General features: G+C 41.5%; 1 protein-coding gene across 1 annotated transcript; it reads right to left on the reverse strand.

Annotated features, from left to right (window-relative positions):
* Window positions 1-247: 247 nt before the first annotated feature.
* On the reverse strand, window positions 248-14355 carry lcp1 (lymphocyte cytosolic protein 1 (L-plastin)). The gene is made up of 16 exons (XM_005751922.2): window positions 14173-14355; window positions 8358-8453; window positions 7302-7450; window positions 7057-7180; window positions 6223-6355; window positions 5733-5814; window positions 5452-5617; window positions 5076-5218; window positions 4604-4699; window positions 3436-3631; window positions 3173-3251; window positions 2941-3055; window positions 2287-2420; window positions 1908-2028; window positions 1387-1511; window positions 248-1284 (listed from the first exon to the last, which is right to left on the reverse strand). Exons 2-16 carry the CDS (start codon window positions 8419-8421, stop codon window positions 1155-1157), a joined length of 1857 nt encoding a protein of 618 aa, XP_005751979.1. The 5' UTR covers window positions 8422-8453; window positions 14173-14355; the 3' UTR covers window positions 248-1154.
* Window positions 14356-17692: the final 3337 nt, after the last annotated feature.

The following is a 17692-nucleotide window of genomic DNA, read 5'->3' on the forward strand; positions in this document are numbered from 1 at the left end:
GTAAGAGTTAAAGTGGGTCATGTAATGAAGAATGGGCGGCCAGGTGAGCAGCAAGTCTTAATACTGGCATCTAGTGTGTCAGGGTAATGGCAGTTGGAGCTTGTAACATTTTCCACTGAGATCAGGGAAAAACAAAACTTTTCTGAGTGAGAGCCAGGTGTGCATCCCACAGTGTCCATCACTATCACTATATAATCTTAGTGATTACCCCACTTAAATGTCAGGATGAAAAATAACAAAAGTAATAAAAAAAATTGTTGGTTTATTGCTTGCAAACATCACATATAAACATTTTGATTTGTAATCAGATGGCTGTGTTACACTGATCACTTATGGTTTCACAGAAATTTGAACAATGAAATGGGAAATGTTGCAGCTCTGCATAGAAAATAAAACTCTTTGTGATATAATGTGGATTGTATGTATGCTCCGGCTAAGTCTTAGTGGAAAAATAACTATTTTTTTGCTAATGTTCGCAGTTAAAAGATGATTGAGGAAAAGTGGAAAATTAATACAGCAACAAAGATGGACATTTAACCTCCAATCAGCTGCCTTCAAAACCTTTCTCTTCTTTTCTTTTTTTTTTTTAGCAGACCATTTTTGTGCTTGTTTCCTGGTTGTACCTGTTTATTTGTCCTCTTCTGTGAGTTGTGGATCAGCTACTGTAACAGACACTGAAGCTAAAGGTCTGCAGTGAAACACTTTGAACTTTTTCCCCTTAGTTTATTTGCTGGAGGTAGAAATCTTTGTAGCTGACTTAAACACTTTGAAAATCAAGACTGGTACAGATCCTTTTTCGAATATTCATATTTTCATGTAAAAACTCATTTAAAGTCACACCTGTGTGATTTTAAAGCAACTCTTTAGGTGAGGTTTAACTTGACCCTTGGGATTATTTCAGCTTCTTGGGTTTGAATAAAACAGTTTTCTATTGTACATTTAAGAGAAACATGAGTGAAAGACATCAATCACCAGCAGATGTTACAAAATGTGTCCCACAGCCGTATTGCCATCATAAATCCAATATTTCTGGTCATTAAAAAGTTACAGTCTAAAGCCACAACTTGTGAGTGGAGCCTCTGCATTAGCAACTCATTTCCTTTGGCTGCTAGCCTTAGAGGTCCCCTCTTCACAGACAGGAAGTGATTGTGGTTTTAGGCCCTCAGGCCACGAGCCATGAGGCAGGCGAACACCGTCATCACCATCTTAGGCTTGACTTCCACCAAGTCCTCGGGGAGCGCATACACCCGGGCGCCGATCTTCCTGGCCATGGAGATGGCGTACCTAAAGACACAGTAATTGTTGGATTAAATTCCTGCTGCTGGTGATGCAGAGACATTTCTGAACTGTTAAGTGATAAGAAGCTGTAAGAAGAGCTGTACGTACTTTGCGTTGTTGAGTTTCTCCTCGTCAGTCAGGTCTTCGGTCTTCAGCAGGTCGTACCGGATGGATCCAGGCTGGATGGTATCAATCAGGTCAAGAACTGGCATGCTGGTGCTAATGGACCGGTCCTAACCAACAACAACAGCAGAGTTAATGTAAATCTCTCATTGTTTAGTGTTACAGATGTGAAACTACACTGCTATGAGCCTGGTTGCCATCCAGAGTGTAACCAAAAACTCCCTGTTGGGTTTTTGTTCTTGTTTCACACAGAGGATAACCTGTTAAGCAGTTTCATCAAGGCCCAGTGTAACATAAACTTGGATTATTCTGAACCACAAAGCATGCAAAGCAACTCTAGCGAAGTTCAGCAATAAAGATCTGGAGCTGGAAAAAAGTAGAATAGGTTCCCTTTAAAGCCGTGATAAATCTGTGCACAGGAAGTGATGTAATCAAAACTTTGACACTGGAGCATTTAATTGGAGGCTAAGGAGGATTTCCATGTCCATACTGTCGAGGTGTGTTACCTTAAAGCTGGAGATTGTGGATTTTCCGGCCCTTGTCAGGTTGTCGTTGACCCAGGACACGATGGTCTCATCGATCACCTTTTGCCCATCGCCAAGGTCCTCCAAGATATTCAGGGTGTACCTGGGTGCACACACAGGTAGCTTAGAGATTCCTGAATGGGGCATTTCTAAGCAGACTATAAGTTAAATAGTTTCTGGTTCCATACACCCTTTAGTGCATTACCACGCTTTCTTTAACAGCCAAACCCCCATTCAAATATCTGCTGATTTCATATCAGGTTAGAACAACAGCCCTATACGTTCACATCACAAATCAGAGCAATCAAAACAAGAAGATGAGACCAAAGAGATGTGAGAGGTGAGTGAAGTGAGGTTTTACCTCCTCATGAGCTGCCAGAGCAGAGCGAGGGTGAGGGTTCGATTCCCTTCGTTCAGATCCTGACCCGCAATGCCGACCAGAGAGAACTTGGCCTCCTTCTTTCCCAGCTCCACGGCGTAGTTACAGTTCTCCAGCTGGAACGCACAAACAAAGGCTCGGGTTCAGCACGGATATGTGGATGCTTGAAATCCCTAAAATAGTTGATGTCCTGTTGTTTACAGCTGGACACAGGCCAGATCAGATGACTCCTTTCACAGATATGTGTAATGTGTCATTACAACATGCATAGTATGTGTCGTAATGACAAACGTCATTACGACACATAACAAAAAAAAATTGTTTGTGAAAGATGTTTTCATTCCAATCATTGGCTGCTGTGAATGAATACAGAAATATTTCAAGAATTCATAGTGGGATCAGGAGAGCGAACATCATTGCAAATTTTGCATATAATATGAATGGAAATTTGAGCTTTCTAGAAAAGGCAACGTGGATTTGGTGCACGGTGTCAAATTTAATGAAAATGTTTTGGGGGTTTTTCATATCCATCATAAATGGATGTCTTTCCCCTTGAAGAGTGAGATGAGAGTCCTTTGAAGAACTGACACAGAAAGAGCCATCGTGTGTGACTTGAACTGTGTTGAGCTGTTGTACCTTCTTCATGTTGCTGCTCAGTTTAGGGTAGGGAGGTTTGTTGACTCTGTCCCAGTCCACTGGTACTTTGATCTTCTCGTACAGCTGAAAGATCACCAAGGCGTCGTCGATGTCTCTGCAGCACAAACAAACACATCACACTGCTTTGCTGTTGTAATCTGGAGAATGTGTTCATATTCTCAACATGCTGCATGTCAAAGAAGGACAGAGGAAGAGCGGTGAGGTGTCTTACGCGTAGAGATGGTTGACACGAGGGTTGACTCCCAGTGAGTTCATCCAGTTCCTGAAGGTGCGCTCCTCTCTGGTTTCACCTGGAAACAAACAAACAAACAAAAAAAGTCTGCTATTAAACATCCATGGCAGGAAAACTAGGGCACAGAGATCGGGAAAGTTGGGAATCTCTCACATATGAATTAAGCCCGCTTTGAGTGCTCAGAAAGAGTAGAAAAGCGCTATATAAGAACCAGTCCATTTACCATTTACCATTTACATTACCTTCGATGGAGCTCCAGTCGATGTCCTGGTTCTCTGGCTTCTTCAGAGCCGGGTATTTGTTAAACAGATTGGCAACAAAAGCCAAGTTGAGCTTAGGGTTGCCGCGGACGACATCTGTGGGCATAACGAACTGTCTGCACCCGAGCCGGTCGGCCTGGTCCAGCATGAGCTCCGCTCGCTTCAGGTCGTCTTTCTCCTGCAGAGCGAGCAGCAAGGCCCACATTAGAATGTGAGAACCAAATCAGAGTTTCCTGCACTCAAAATAAGCATGTTTGGAAGAATCAGGTCTGTAGTCAACAAAGGTCTGCGCATATGTAGTTAAACTGTTCGGGGTTTTTTTTCAAATTTGGCAATAAAACTAATTAATAAAGTTTGTATTTTACGTATTTGGAACGTCGCCTTTGGCTTCAAGGAATTTTATATGTTCTGATATTTTTTGTAGAACAAAGAATGAAAAATAGCATAATATAAATAATATATGCAAATGAGGCAGCAGTTTTTGTTTATATGGGCCCTGCTGATTCCCTCTGAGTCTTTATGAGCAATCAGGGGACAGTAACACTGACTGATGTGTGGGAACTTGTCATGGTCCCTGTGCCCCGCTGGTCGACCCTCTATTAGGCAATATGTTTGTGGTTTGTTTGCTCGCCCTCTCGCTCTCTCTCGCCGCGGCGACGCTCATTGCGGGCTCCCACTGCTGGCCCACACACCTGCTCTCATCACCGCACCGGCCGCTGATCCCAGCTGATTACTGCACTACTTAAGATGGCGAGTCTGTACTAGTCTTTGCTGGATCGTTGAGCTATCAGCGTCAGTCAAACTTGTGTATCTGCCAACCTGTATCTTGAAAGCCCTTTGTTATTATCCCGCTAACCCGACCTTTTGTGTTTAGATCGTTTTTGGAACCGGATTCTGAGAGGAGTGACTGAGGAGGAGCTTTTGTACAGAAAGTGTGGAGCACCCTTCCCCCTAACCCTGTTTCCCATGGACCCGTTTCCCCTGCACGTTGTATATAGCCACTTGGTGATTGTGTTCACTGTGAATAAATGCACTGTTCTTCGCTTAAAGGAATACCCTGGCCTGCGCCTGAGTCTCTTTCGGAAACCATATCAGAACTAGTCCTATAAATGGTCACTATGGCTATCAGATGCATGCTCGGGTGTCTTACCCTGAGTCCTGACATGTCAACGGCAATGGGGGGAATTCCCTCTTCGTCTCCTTTGGGTGCCACCTGGTTCAGCAGGTTGTAGTACGCCTTCGAATCCTGGAACAAACAGTTTGGAAAGGTTACCTTCTAACAGCCAAACAAAAACTTCACACTGTAGAGAAGAAAAGGTCTTTAATGTGAGTCTGTCTGTAGTACGGTATCGATGAAAAATTGATGTTGGCTGATTTTACTTTTGTTTAAGAATGAAAGTGATCACAACTCGGCTACTCCAGTTCTTTTCTCCGTTTGGTCTGCGGGACTCTGAGAACACAGATTTAGACTTACTTTTGCTGATGTTGTTTAAACTCAGCTTGTGTTTCTGGGCCCGAGACTGCTTATGCATTATACACAAGGCCCAGGTGTGTGTGTGTGTGTGTGTGTGTGTGTGTGTGTGTGTGTGTGTGTGTGTGTGTGTGTGTGTGTGTGAGATCACCTTGATGTCGTTGTTGAAGTTGTTGATCTTGCCACAGCCCGCCTCCTCCAGGTGATAGTTGGCCCAACGCAACAGCAGCTCCTCGGGGGAAAGTTTCATCAGATCCTCAAGACTCTCTCCGTCCCGCAGCAGAGCGATCAGAGCTGCACGCATGTGTTTTCATTAAAAACATCCTCATGTGCATGGAGTGAGTATAGATTAGCTGGTAAGCAACTGAAAAGTAGCTGGTGGCTTTGGTTTTACTTTTGTCTTGAATACATGAATCTGATTCTCAGCAAGTAAATAATATCACTTCCAAAGTATTTTTTTAACATCTGTGGTCATTTTTTAGTCTATTTTTAGCTTTCATTGTATTCTAAATGAGAAACACACGCACCTTCATTCCTGCTGAGCTCAATGTCAGCGAACAGCCCGATCTTGATGACCTGCCACAGCAGACCCAGGACCAGGTGCTGCCTGCCCTCCTTCAGGTCCTCAGCTCCAATGTTCACCACATGGCAGCCAATGGCTGATGCCGAGTTCAGGGCCAGGTTCAGGTTCTCCTGTTAGATCAAGCAGTAAGATATCCCACGCACAGAAACTCTGTTAGACTGCTGATTGTGCACAGTGGTAGGTAAAGGAGATGAAAAGCGTTGCCAGAATCAAGGAGAGTCTCACCTGGATGGTGAAGGGTGTGAGCTTTTTCTTGTTGATTGTTCTCTCATCGATGGTGTCGGCTACAGACAGGTTGATCATTTTACTAACAAGAGAGGAAAAACATCCAGATTGATAACGGAACTGTTTTCTTTCCCCAATTCGAAAGTAGAACTGATGAAGGCTACTTTCATTTCTTTCTTTCTTTTTTAATGTCCCTGAAGCTAAGATATCTCAGCAAAGAAGTACAGTACGTTTAAGAGATCTAAAAATTATTACACAGTATCACAGTTGTCTTCTTTTTTGGAGTTGGATTTCTCATTTAAACTTTTAAATTTGCTCAAATTTTCAGTTTATAACCAACCAGTAAAGTTATTATAGCTATTTAAAACTGAAGTAATATCCAACCCAAGCACGTCTGTAAAAATTATGCAAACTGGGTCAACCCCTGTATGTAAAACCGTGATTTAAGTTTTCAGGAAGTCAGCTGTTGTTCCTGTGAAAGATAACGTACCAGAGAACGATCCCATCTCCCATGGCGGTGAACAGGTCGTTGGTGTTAGGATCCATGGGCAGAACATGTTTGCAGTCTGGATCCTTCTCCAGAGCTTTATTGATCCAGTTCACAAAGGCTACCTTTTCCTCCTCTGCAGAGCAAAAAAAGCAAATTAAAGTGAGCAGCTGGATGATCATCTGCATCGACCACGTGCAAAATATTAACAAAACTGATTGTTTGGGGTTTTTTGTTTCTTTTTATAAACATATGTGTGTCAGACTTTGGTGTCTGATTCATTCAGATGATTTCCTGAGGCAAGTTCAACAATACACACATATAACAACAGATGTACTTTTTACTGACTCAGACTATTTGAATTTTCTATCGGTGGCCTCATTTATCCTGATGCGTTTCATTCACACAGGTTAGCATCTCATATTGAATAACAGGTTTGTTTTATTGTTTACATAAACACTTTTAAGCTTGGTTGGCATCAAATCAAGTGAACTATTGATATGAAAACTCTCCAGTAATGTCTAATGTATTCAGATGGTTTCGGTGTGTGTGTGTTTCCATATCTTTGTGGGGACCAAAAATTAGAATGTTACTATGCTTACGGGAACCAACAGACCTTATGGAGTCAAAATGCCTGTCCCCACAAGGTTGAAGGCATTTTTGAGACTCAAAATGTGGTTTTAGTGTCAGCCTTACAGTTAGGTTATGGTTAGGTTAGGTTAAGGGTTAGGGTTAGGCACTCATTTTTGATGGTTAGGGTAAGCGGCTAGAGAGAAAGCGTGATATCAATTTGATGGCCCTACTAAGATATGAAAACACGACTGTGTGTGTGCTGACCTGAGTAAGAGTGCTGAGTGCCAGTCTGCTCTGAGGTTCCTGCCACATTACAGATGCCCTCCTTCTTGGTGATTGCTTTCTTGAAGGTCTTTGCAACCTCTGCACTCTTTAGTCCATGGACAATCTGGAGATGGGAACAAGAAAGAAAGGTGAGAAATAATCATTTATGCAGTATGCATGAAGTGAGTGATCAACACACTATGTCTGCACTGTGTATTTGTCTGATCATTCTACAGTAAACTCACTTCAGTAAACTTATCAAAGTTGAGCTCTTCGCTGCTCTTGCTCAGCTCCTGGATCATCTCTCTGACTCTGTAGCCCGGCAGTGAAAGGTTGGCGGCCTTGAGGACAGCATCAAGCTCATCCTTGCTGATAATGCCGTCATTGTCCACATCTGGAGGAGGATGGAGGGGAAAGCACAACTTTAAAGAGGGTCCATTAAACTTTCCCTATAAAGTCTCATACAATGAAGACAGTAAAGTAACTCATGTGAGCCGCTCTGAATGGCTCAGGCACAGCTCTGTATGATGTCAGGTGGATATCCTTAATATGGTCATCTCAGGCACACAGCGGGTGGGTGGAGCTTCCAAATCATCTCCTCTTCAACTCCAACCAATCAGAAGAAAGATGGAGTGAAGCTAAACTCATCATGCAAAGCTACTCTACTCTGCTCTATTCACTCTGCTAACGGCGCAGATTGCACACTACTCTCTAACACAATGTCCGGCCTGAAATATTAGTCATAGGTATTGTTTCATTATCTGACTTCATGTCCGGTGTGTAACTTCCTTCTCATCTCTGTGGCTGCACAGGCTGCTGAGATTACACATCATCCTTACTCAAATATTCAAAATGATATTAGTTTAACCTGTTGCTGTGTCTTCTTAGGGATCTCTTCCTTACATGGCATTTGTATTTATTTGAATGGTAACTGTATGAAATTTGGAATGATCAAATCTTTGTCATGAGAAGAAAGAAAAATACTATTAGAGGAAAAAACTATCAAAAGACGGCCAAGTCTGACTTTTCCCACTCACCCAGGACATTTTAAACACACTAACAGAGTCAAAGTCTTACATCTTTTGAGCACACCTTCAGAGATCCTCTGAACATCAGACTTTTAGTCACTTTAATTTTAAAACTGTGATTTTAAAACTGTATATACTGTATATTCTGTGTATTTATTATTTCACTCTTATTGCCTGTTCTTATTGTCCTTATCTTCAACGTTATGCTGCTCTGTTGTTTGTTAATTGCACCTTGGGGATAAATAAAGTCTTTCTGATTCTGATCTATCTTACCAATTTTAGTGAATGCTTCTCTAAGATCCTCCAGCTCCTCTGCAGTGATCGGTGGGGCGGCCATGTTGAAGCGTGAATCAGTAGAGGAACCTGAAACTGGCACAAGAGAAAAAACACAAGACATCCTTAAATTTAAAAGTCAAAGCCTGTCAGCACTGAGGAGCATGTAAGCAGGGACCATGTGGTGGGGAAAGAAAGAGGAAATTCAAAGATGGTATCCTGATTTTCTACTGTGAAGCAAACTGCTCAGTTCTCACTTCTGCCAGTGTAAAACTTCCTGCTTGTGCTTCACTTCCTGCCTGACAGACAAAAGCCTCTCTGTTCATTACTGCTGCGTGTGTAATAAGATCAGAGCACCCTGAGGTCCCCCAGGTAACCTTTAACCACCCACAGTCAAGTCGCAAGTACACACAAATTCTTTGCCAAAAGAGGAAACAGCACAGTGATGCTCTGGTTCACAAAAACCCTGTTTAGTAACCAGAATCTTTTCATTCACATTAAGCTGCGTCTGCATTTGTAGATGGCGGTTGTCTAGTCGACATTCAAGCCTCCAGTTTTGTAATTACCACCTCATCATATGTCAATCAAAAGTATCCTTTGCTCTCGTTGGTGGTTGCATCAGCTGCTCACCTTGAAGCTGAACTTGGAAACGGCCTATTTTTGTTTCACCCTGTATCCCTGACACCCTGCAGTCTCCAGTCGACACAACACTGCTGGTCTCTTCCTGTGTGGACGTCTCTGAAGGACATTTCTAGAAACACGGTCCCTCTAACAACCCGTGCAGTAAATAAAGGGTCTACCCAAAGCTGTGCAACAACAACAAGTCTCACTCTATGGGGTGGTACTTTTTAATCGCTGAGAATCTTTTGAGGTACTGAGTGTAGCCACCAGTTTAGCAGCAGCTACCATCGCTTCAGTAAATCAAGGAATCGCTCTATGCATCTCTGTTAGTCTAGCTTGATGACTGTTCATGTTGTTTGGACATAAATCAAATGGATTAGGGTCGTCTCATTTTGACGGTATTTTCTCTGCTGCTAGGCAATCAGTGGGCAGAGCCATCACCCCTACTACTGGGCATCAAAAGAGGTTCTTATGCTAAAAGATTTGTGATGTAACAGAAAATTCAGATGATTGCAGTTTAGAGCCAAAGAGAATTAGCTCAGAGACCACAGCAACCAAAGCTGCAGCTGTCTGAGAATTTACATTTCTGGGTGTTATCATTACTGATTTGATTTATAGTCAAAGACGACGTTACCCTGTTTGAATCTGTGATAAACGATGAACCACAATTTAAGCTAGTGATTAAATTAAGAAGAATTAAACTAATTTATTTCGTTTTTGAGAGCTGATGAAGAGATCAAGAGATGGATGGATCGATGGCATGTTCAAACTCTGTCTAGCTTTCATTTGGGGACAAACATCCACCAGGAACTGGAGACAGAGATCAGCAAACAGAAACTCCCACACCATGTTGTTGCATGCAAAAATGCTGCAGTAGAGCTAATGATGTTTTATGTGTAAGCTGACTCTCAGCTGCTGAAGGCACATTTTGCTCCTTGGATGTAGAAGTTTTAGTTCTGAGGACTGCTGGGAGCCCATCAACCTCAGCCTTCTTGGACGCAACAACACAGTCAGGTTTTACTCCTTTAGATGTTCTTTACTCACAAAAAAGTTGAAATTCACAGAGAGGAACTGAGCAACTGAAGATGTGATCGATGATCTCAGTTCAGTGGGGAAGTTTGAGGTCACATCGCAAATGAGGCAGAGCAGTGCCAAACTTCAGACTGCAAGTGTGGAAACTTTGACTATTTGTAACATTTACTTCTGATGCTGTAATGTGACAGAAGGTCCTTTATTTCACCGTTCTGCCAGTTTTGGTTTAACACTCTAGATACAGATTTATTTATTCATGTACTATTTATGCCACCGAGTAAACCGAATGTTTCCAGTGTCCCTTAGGCAACACAGAGACTAAATGAACAGAAATCATTGCATTATAATCTCCTTGCACTATCATGCGTTGCATTTTTAAAGAACGCGATTTAACTGGAGCGCTGTCGATTTTTGCAGCCAAACAGTCACGTTGACAATGACCACATGTGTTCATGACCTGTTTCTTTTTTGCTTATTAGAAAGGAAAAAGCTGCAGATAAGGAAGAGTGAAGCAGTTCTGAGTAGCTGCCAATCACATGACACACAGGACGTTCTATTTCAGTCTGTCATGATTCACTCCGAGCATTTGTCGACTTCAGATCCTTTTTTGGCAGTCGAATGTGAAGAGAAACACAAAGTAACATTTAAGACAAAAGGAGGAACAGGGGTACAACAGATTTACAGGGAAGACGGTTTGATGATGACTTTAAAAAAGGATGACTTTATTAATGAAATTGTTGGATGAAAAGCAACCTGATGTAAGGGATGATAAGAAAAGGCAAATTGCTGTAAAATGCATATCGATTTACTAGATGGTGTCGCAGTATAAAGAGAAGTGTCTCAGCCTGCGTTTCCATGTTATGCAATTGAAGGATACTGATGAAAGATAAGTAACTGATTGCAGACAGCTGTAAGGTAATGACGAAATACTTTGTTTAAAATGACTGTTGTAAAATGACCTGTTATACCAATGTTAATGAGGGGCAGCCAATCAAAAGAAAGCTGCCTTAAAAAGAGTAAGATTAGCTGATTCCAGGTGATCTATCCAAGATAGGATAAATAAAGACGCAGCTAATATTGGTATGAGTCAGAATATGTAAATGTGTAAAAACACCCAAACTTCTTCTCCTTTTCTTTTTCCCCATGAATGCTAAAACCGCTAAAGCTAACCCCACTGAGCTACAAGTGAAGAAAAAAAATAAAGAAAGACTTAATGATGCACATTTGTGGATCAGATCCATAGAGATGACAGGTTACAGATGTATGAATCATTTGGATTGAACTGTGCAGGTTACAGTAAATGTTTCTCAGCCTCAAGTGGGCAACAGTGAAATGTCCTTCATGGAGGGCCGGACTGGGTTTTGTTTAATTGTTTGTAAAGAGTGAGAATAGGTGTAGGAGATGATTAGCTCCTTTCTGCAGCAGCCCTTTGGACTTGGAAGCAAGGCACTCAGATACACTAATAAAAAGATTCCTCGCCCGCAATGAACATGAAACAATAAATATGAGAACAATGCAACTGAAATATAAGGTTAATTTATTCAAATAAGTCATGATTAAGGAAAATGTGCCTGGTGTAAACTGCATTTGTACCAATCAAGTAAATTTCATTTGGGCAGATTCCATTAAATGTAACATTTCACTTGTGTAACTAAATTATTTGGGAAACTTACATGTAATTAAATTAGTTAGCAATAAACACAGCCTGAAGTCAGCAATAGATAGATCTATAGATACTTACATAGATGTTACAGCAGCATGATAAAGGATAAAAAATAGTGCAGTCTAAGATATACAAAGATAAACAACATAGTTGGATAAATGTGCCACAAGCACCCAAAAAGGGCCTTATAAGGGCTTTATACTGTTAGATTATTTATACTATTAAATTTGGGCAGATTCTTTTTCTTTTTTTCGAGCGTGGGTGAATGACAAACGCAAGACTCAACCACTGGCAAACATTAGCTGCTGCTAGTATGTCTGCTCTGGCACTCTTATTTTGATTTTGGAGCCAAATTCACCATGTGCACACATGTAAGCTTTTCATATCTTTTAGGTACGAGAATTAGCTTTGAGCCACTGAAAATCAAGCGGCCTGTTAGACAGCAGCCAGAAGTCAGAAGCAGAAATGAAACTCAGCTCAGCAAAAGTACGGGTCTTAACACTTTTAATGTGTTAAAAGTTTTGCAATGGGTCATGGAAATGAAATGACTCAGTCTGGCCTTTATGGTGCAAAGTGTCGCTGAGCTCTTCTGCACTGATGCTCTTCCATGATCTGCCTCAAACTATCTCTGTGGCAAGAAGTTCCAGTTTCTTTTCACAGTTTTATTTTTAGAGATTTTTTAGATCAACTATTTCTGATTTAGCATCTGCATGCATGAGTTCTCCTTTTGTTGCTAATATTGTTTTCCTTCTGAAAACTTTAACCGCCTTAAAAACAGGGTTTACGGTTCACACGGTTTAACTTTCTCATGTACATGGGTCATGAGTCTGTGTGTATTTCACCTTTTCCCAGCACTGCTTTGTATCTTGACTCTGGCTAACACCTGGACTAAACAGCATTTATAATAAAACAACAACAACAAAAACATTAAAATCTAAAGTTACTTACACATGAATGTTGTGTCTGAAATCTCTTAGTGTAATTTCTAACATAGTTAAAATAGTGAAGTGTTGCTGAAGCTTTGATGATTTAGGATTACTAAATATGTCCCCAGCGAGAGGCGGGGCATGCACTAGCCAAGTCATCAGCCTGTCAGCCTGTCAGAAGCAATCAGACAACCACGCTCACATTCACACCTACACCCCAATATGCACGTCTCTGAACCCAAAACGAACCCACGCAGACATGAGGAGAACGTGCAAGCTCCACGCTGAGAGGCCCCAGCTGGGATTTGTACCAGTTCTTCTGCTGTGAGGTGACCCTGCACCACTGCGCCACCTGATATTAAAACAATCTAACTGTAAAGATTTCCACCTTCCACTTTGAAAATAATCGGAGAACATGCCACCAAAGCTCTGCACGCTGCTATGGTGAGCTGGCGTCATTACAGAGAAAAGCGTGGGGGGAAAACATGATGCAAACAGGCCATTTTAGTGTGTTCTATGTGTTAAAGCGAGGGCGGTATGTTTCCTCACCGCAGCATCGCATATCCCATGCTTCGTGCATGCTGTCATTTGTTTAACAAAGCCTCACACCACAGGAAATGCTTTTACACCTATGTTTCTCCTCATTTCCATTCGGCCTCTTAATGGCCTGCAGCGGCACGATCTAAAACATGCAACACTAGCAAGCGTCAACAATTTCCTGCACTGAATGTGCACGTGTTGATTCATCTGTTGGCAAGCATCCTGTTTCATCAGAATATTGCATGATTGACAAGTAAAATCAAATAGCAAAGTAGTGTAGCAGAAGTATTATTATTTGGTAAACATGAGTACAAGTAGTTTAAAAAGCTGCAAAAAGCACAAAGAAAGAGGGCCGTCTCTAAGCATCATGGCCCCGATCTCATCTCTTAGTGCGCATCGTCCAAGCGGCTCTGAGTTAACTGTATCCACAGCTTAGCATCTTCTCCAATCATAAAGTATTAATCGCTTGTCCTGAGATGATCTCTATATTTCTGCCCACCCATTGCTACCTTAAAGGGATTTTTTTGCAGTTGAAGTTTGAAAACCGCAAACTTCCTTTTTCAGCTCTCTGCACTGTTCCTCTCCCCCATGCAGGCCTCACTCTGCTTCTAACTGCTCTTATTCTTTAATTTATGTATGGCAGGTGTTAAATGATTAAAGGCAACATGCACGCTGTAAACAAGGCGTTTAGGTTTGGAGCAAACAAGGTTTGGAGTTTTGTGCTGTTGGTTTCTAAAGCAGGGCAGGCTTTAATGAATACAGCAGCAAAACTGAGCTGCAATCAAGAAAGATCCAGCTTCAGTACTAAAATCAATGGCTGTGCAGCTATATATGCGATAATACATCATTACAAAGATGTCCTGCAGAGATGTCCTTTATCTCTCGGTCTTTCTTGCTCTCTCTCTCTGTCTTTTAATATTTAATATCTATTAAATATTAAAAAGAAAAATCTGAGTCTTTCTCTCACCCTGCAGTTACGCCTTCAGGAAATACCTACGTGGATTAGAAGCCACCTGCCCTCTACCTTCTTTACCTGAGAGACGTAGTGAGGAAGCTGATCTCTGGGCTCGGAGGGTTACACTTGTCGTCCGTCTTTATCTCTTTCGTCCTCAGTCGGTTCTTCTGGCTGCTGTGCCGCTCACTGCTTTTCAGACAGCGCACTGAGTTGGGACCGAAACAGGGCAACGACGCATCTATTCAAATCTAAGAGGAAGGAAGTGACATGCAACACTTGAAACAAGAAACAGGAATGAAAGGCGTTTTTTGTCTTTATATGGCAATGCGCGGTGGCTACAAGTCAAGGTGACCCCCCACCGCTAAAGGTTTGAAGCTTCTTTTACAGTTTTTGAGCAGTCGCCGTGGGCGTTTAGGTGTCGCAGGACTCCAGTGGTATCATTTAAAACATAGTGACATCAAAAAGAAGGTGTTAGCTAAAAGAAACAAATTCAATAGATGAATCAATACTGAAGAAATGTGGGCAAGTAGTTTTTCTCTGTCACCTTATATCATTTAGTAACTACTTATTTAATCTGCAGTTTCATTTTTATTTGGATATAATTGTGGTTGTTAGTGTTGTTGTTGTTGTTAGATAAAGCAAGGAGGGAAGCTGAGAGGCAGGTAAAGACAAAAAGTAGAGAAAGACTACTAACAGAGAGCTGGAGTTACAGAGAGCCATGCACGGAGGAACAGTTAGGTAGCTACAGACACATAAACTACAGCTGTGCTGTGAAAAAGAATATTTTCATGCCCACCTGTAAAAAACTAAGTGTGGCATTAATGCTTCCATAGAAACTAAGAGGGTAAGTATCAAGTGCAGTTAATTAAACGACGATCAAAAAGTGTGAGCACCTCTAAAAAGCAGAGGTTGTGGCAGTTTGCAGGTCTGGAGTAGTTAAGTGCAGGGGTGTGTCAGCACAGTGCTTCAACCTTCCCAAAGTTCCAGCAAATTCCCTCCAAAGTCAGACTGTGCAATTCTCAGAGAACCTGCAAAAATACACAACAAAAAACAATGTCAGACTTTAAAGACTGCAGCTAGCAAGCTAATGTTAAAGTTCATGATGGCACAATTAGAAAAAGACTGAACAAATATGACTTGTTTGGAAGGTTTGCCAGGAGAGAGTCTCAGCTCTCTAAAAAGTACATCTCAGCACAAACCACAAAGACATCTGGAACAATGTCCTTTGGATAGATGAGACCAAAGTGAAGATGTTTGACCATAAAGCACAGCACTGTATTTGGAGAAACCCAAACACAGTTAATAAGCACAAACACCTCATACCAGCTGTCAAACACGGTGGTGGGGGGGTCATGATTTGGTCACAGGACCTGGGCACATTGGTGTCACTGAGTCACCGTGAACTATTCGAGAGTCAAATGTGTGACCATCTATCTGATCTCTAATGATCCCAAGCACACCCATCAAATCTACAATAGAATGGCTGAAAAAGAAAGGAATTGAGCTTGTGTAATGGCGGAGTCAAAGTCCAGACCTCAGTCTGACTGAAATCTTGTGGTAGAAACTCAAGAGAGCAGTGCGCAGACAAAAAACCTCAAACTTCAACAAAGTGAAACAAAGAAAGAAAATGGACCAAAATGACTCCACAATAATATGAGATACCAGCAAGTCATAGAGAAAAGATTACTTCTAATTATTGTACTTAGTGCACCTCTGAAAGCTCTCTTTTTCACGACATTATACAGTACTGTGCAAAAGTCTTGAGCCACCCCTCACTTTTTTTATAAAACGGAAAATAGGTGCAGTGATTTATGGAAACGTGCAATTGTATCCTTGTAACTACCCTGAAAGTCCATATTTGGCATGGCCACCTTTATTCTTCAGCAAAGCCTGAAAACTCATAGGTAAACTACTAAGTAATTTGTGTAATCTCCAAAGGTTGATTCTGTTCATCTGGACGTAGCATTTTGTGGGAGAAATGTTTTGTCACTCATCCAAGTGACTTCTTCAGTCTCAGCTGACTGCAGGTTTCTCCAACCTTATAAACAGTACATTTGCATAATGACTGAAACCAGCCCACTGAAGGAACAATGGGCTGGGAGGGCAGTTCCTTCATCATAATTATGCAAATTCTCATGACCACTGATCAACAACCACTGATCAATGGCCATGAGTACCACTCACAGAGAGTTGGGGAATGGCTGCAATCACAGCATTGTACGATGGCGAAACATGTACCCTTAGGCCCCCTCCTCGATTCAGAGATGGTCTTTCCCTTTTCATGTAAATGGCCTCCTTGACTCTGCGCTCAAACCAGCGTTCCTCCCTGTTCCTCCCCTCCTGCTGGTTTGAGCGCAGAGTCAAGGAGGCCACGTCCAGATGAACAGAATCAACCTTTGGAGATTTACTTACCTGGATGATTGAGCATGCATCAAGATAATTTGTGTAATAGTTTGAACCAAATATTAAAAATATGGATTCATCACTCCACTAGCCCACTGACTGCGTTACCCCTGAATGTGTGGTTTGTTATCTAATTGTGAAAACAGCTGGTTGATCCTGGTTGTTCCTAGGGGTCACTTAAGCAAAGTAGTGCCGTGTAGTAGCTATTTGTAGCTGTGCCCATAGAGGGATGTTCTTACAAAAACACTTTCCAAAGAGCCCACATGCTGCCACCCACTGGACTCGTGGTGACCACTTGACTGTTTCCATCTATTTTAAGATGTGACTAATTACAAACAGAACTGGAGTACATAATATGTCCACTAAAGTGTTTTTGCATAACTTAACTAACATGCCATTTTAAGCCTTAGTGTGTTATTCTGCTAGGCTAGGTTCTTAGCAACTCAGGACTATAGTAAATGCTAACTAAATCATATTTTTAATGTTTCTCAAACTTTTAATAATGTTCTGGTGATAAAAATGATAGAATTACTGTTGGTGGTCCCTAAGCCCGGCCACACTGTCACAGAAGCGTATCTGTTTGGCTTATTGCCATAGTAACTTTAAGGGCACTATATCTGATTTAGTTACCAGCACTACTTTCCTTGATAGATGTTATTACCTGGTTATAGGTCAATCAATGGTATTCTGCACTCTCATTGGTAGTCACTTCAATTATTTAACCATTAGTTAGTTATTATTAACCTCTGGTTCTCTTCCACAGTGTGTCTTTTGTCTTTTTCCTTCCCACTGTCACCACATGCTTGTTCAAAGGGGTTCATATGATTGTTGGGTTTTTCTCTGTATTATTGTAAGACCTTTACCTTATAATACAAAGCGCCTGTTGTTGTGATTTGACTGCTGCTGTTATAAATACATACGTTTTTTTCAATGGACAAATTGTCAAGTGGAAAACTCTCTTGAAAAAAGAAATGGCCTGCTGTTGGCTGTGGTCACCAGAGGAATACAAAAGAGGAACAGAGCACATTCTCACATACATAAATCTTCCTTTTAAAACAAAAAAAACAAAAAAACAAATGTCGTTGTCTAAATTCAAACCAAAACTGCTGATCCACTTAGTGCTGCTCAAATCTGGTCTGAGCAGCATTAAGTGGATCATTTCAAGTCGTCTGGTGAGTCAGTGACATCCAACCCG

Source organism: Pundamilia nyererei, unplaced genomic scaffold (genome assembly GCF_000239375.1).
Source record: "Pundamilia nyererei isolate P.nyererei 1_Seehausen unplaced genomic scaffold, PunNye1.0 scaffold00334, whole genome shotgun sequence".
NCBI lineage: Eukaryota > Metazoa > Chordata > Actinopteri > Cichliformes > Cichlidae > Pundamilia > Pundamilia nyererei.

What these genes read in the sequence shown, in the direction of transcription:
- lcp1 (XM_005751922.2), bottom strand. Translation starts at nt 8,421, where the DNA reads ATGGCCGCCCCACCGATCACTGCAGAGGAGCTGGAGGATCTTAGAGAA. An exon ending in CACTCAGCACTCTTACTCAG is followed by an intron (nt 6,356 to 7,056) that starts GTCAGCACACAC and finishes TTTGCTCTGCAG; the next exon opens with AGGAGGAAAAGGTAGCCTTT. An exon ending in TGAGCTCAGCAGGAATGAAG is followed by an intron (nt 5,219 to 5,451) that starts GTGCGTGTGTTT and finishes ACATGCGTGCAG; the next exon opens with CTCTGATCGCTCTGCTGCGG.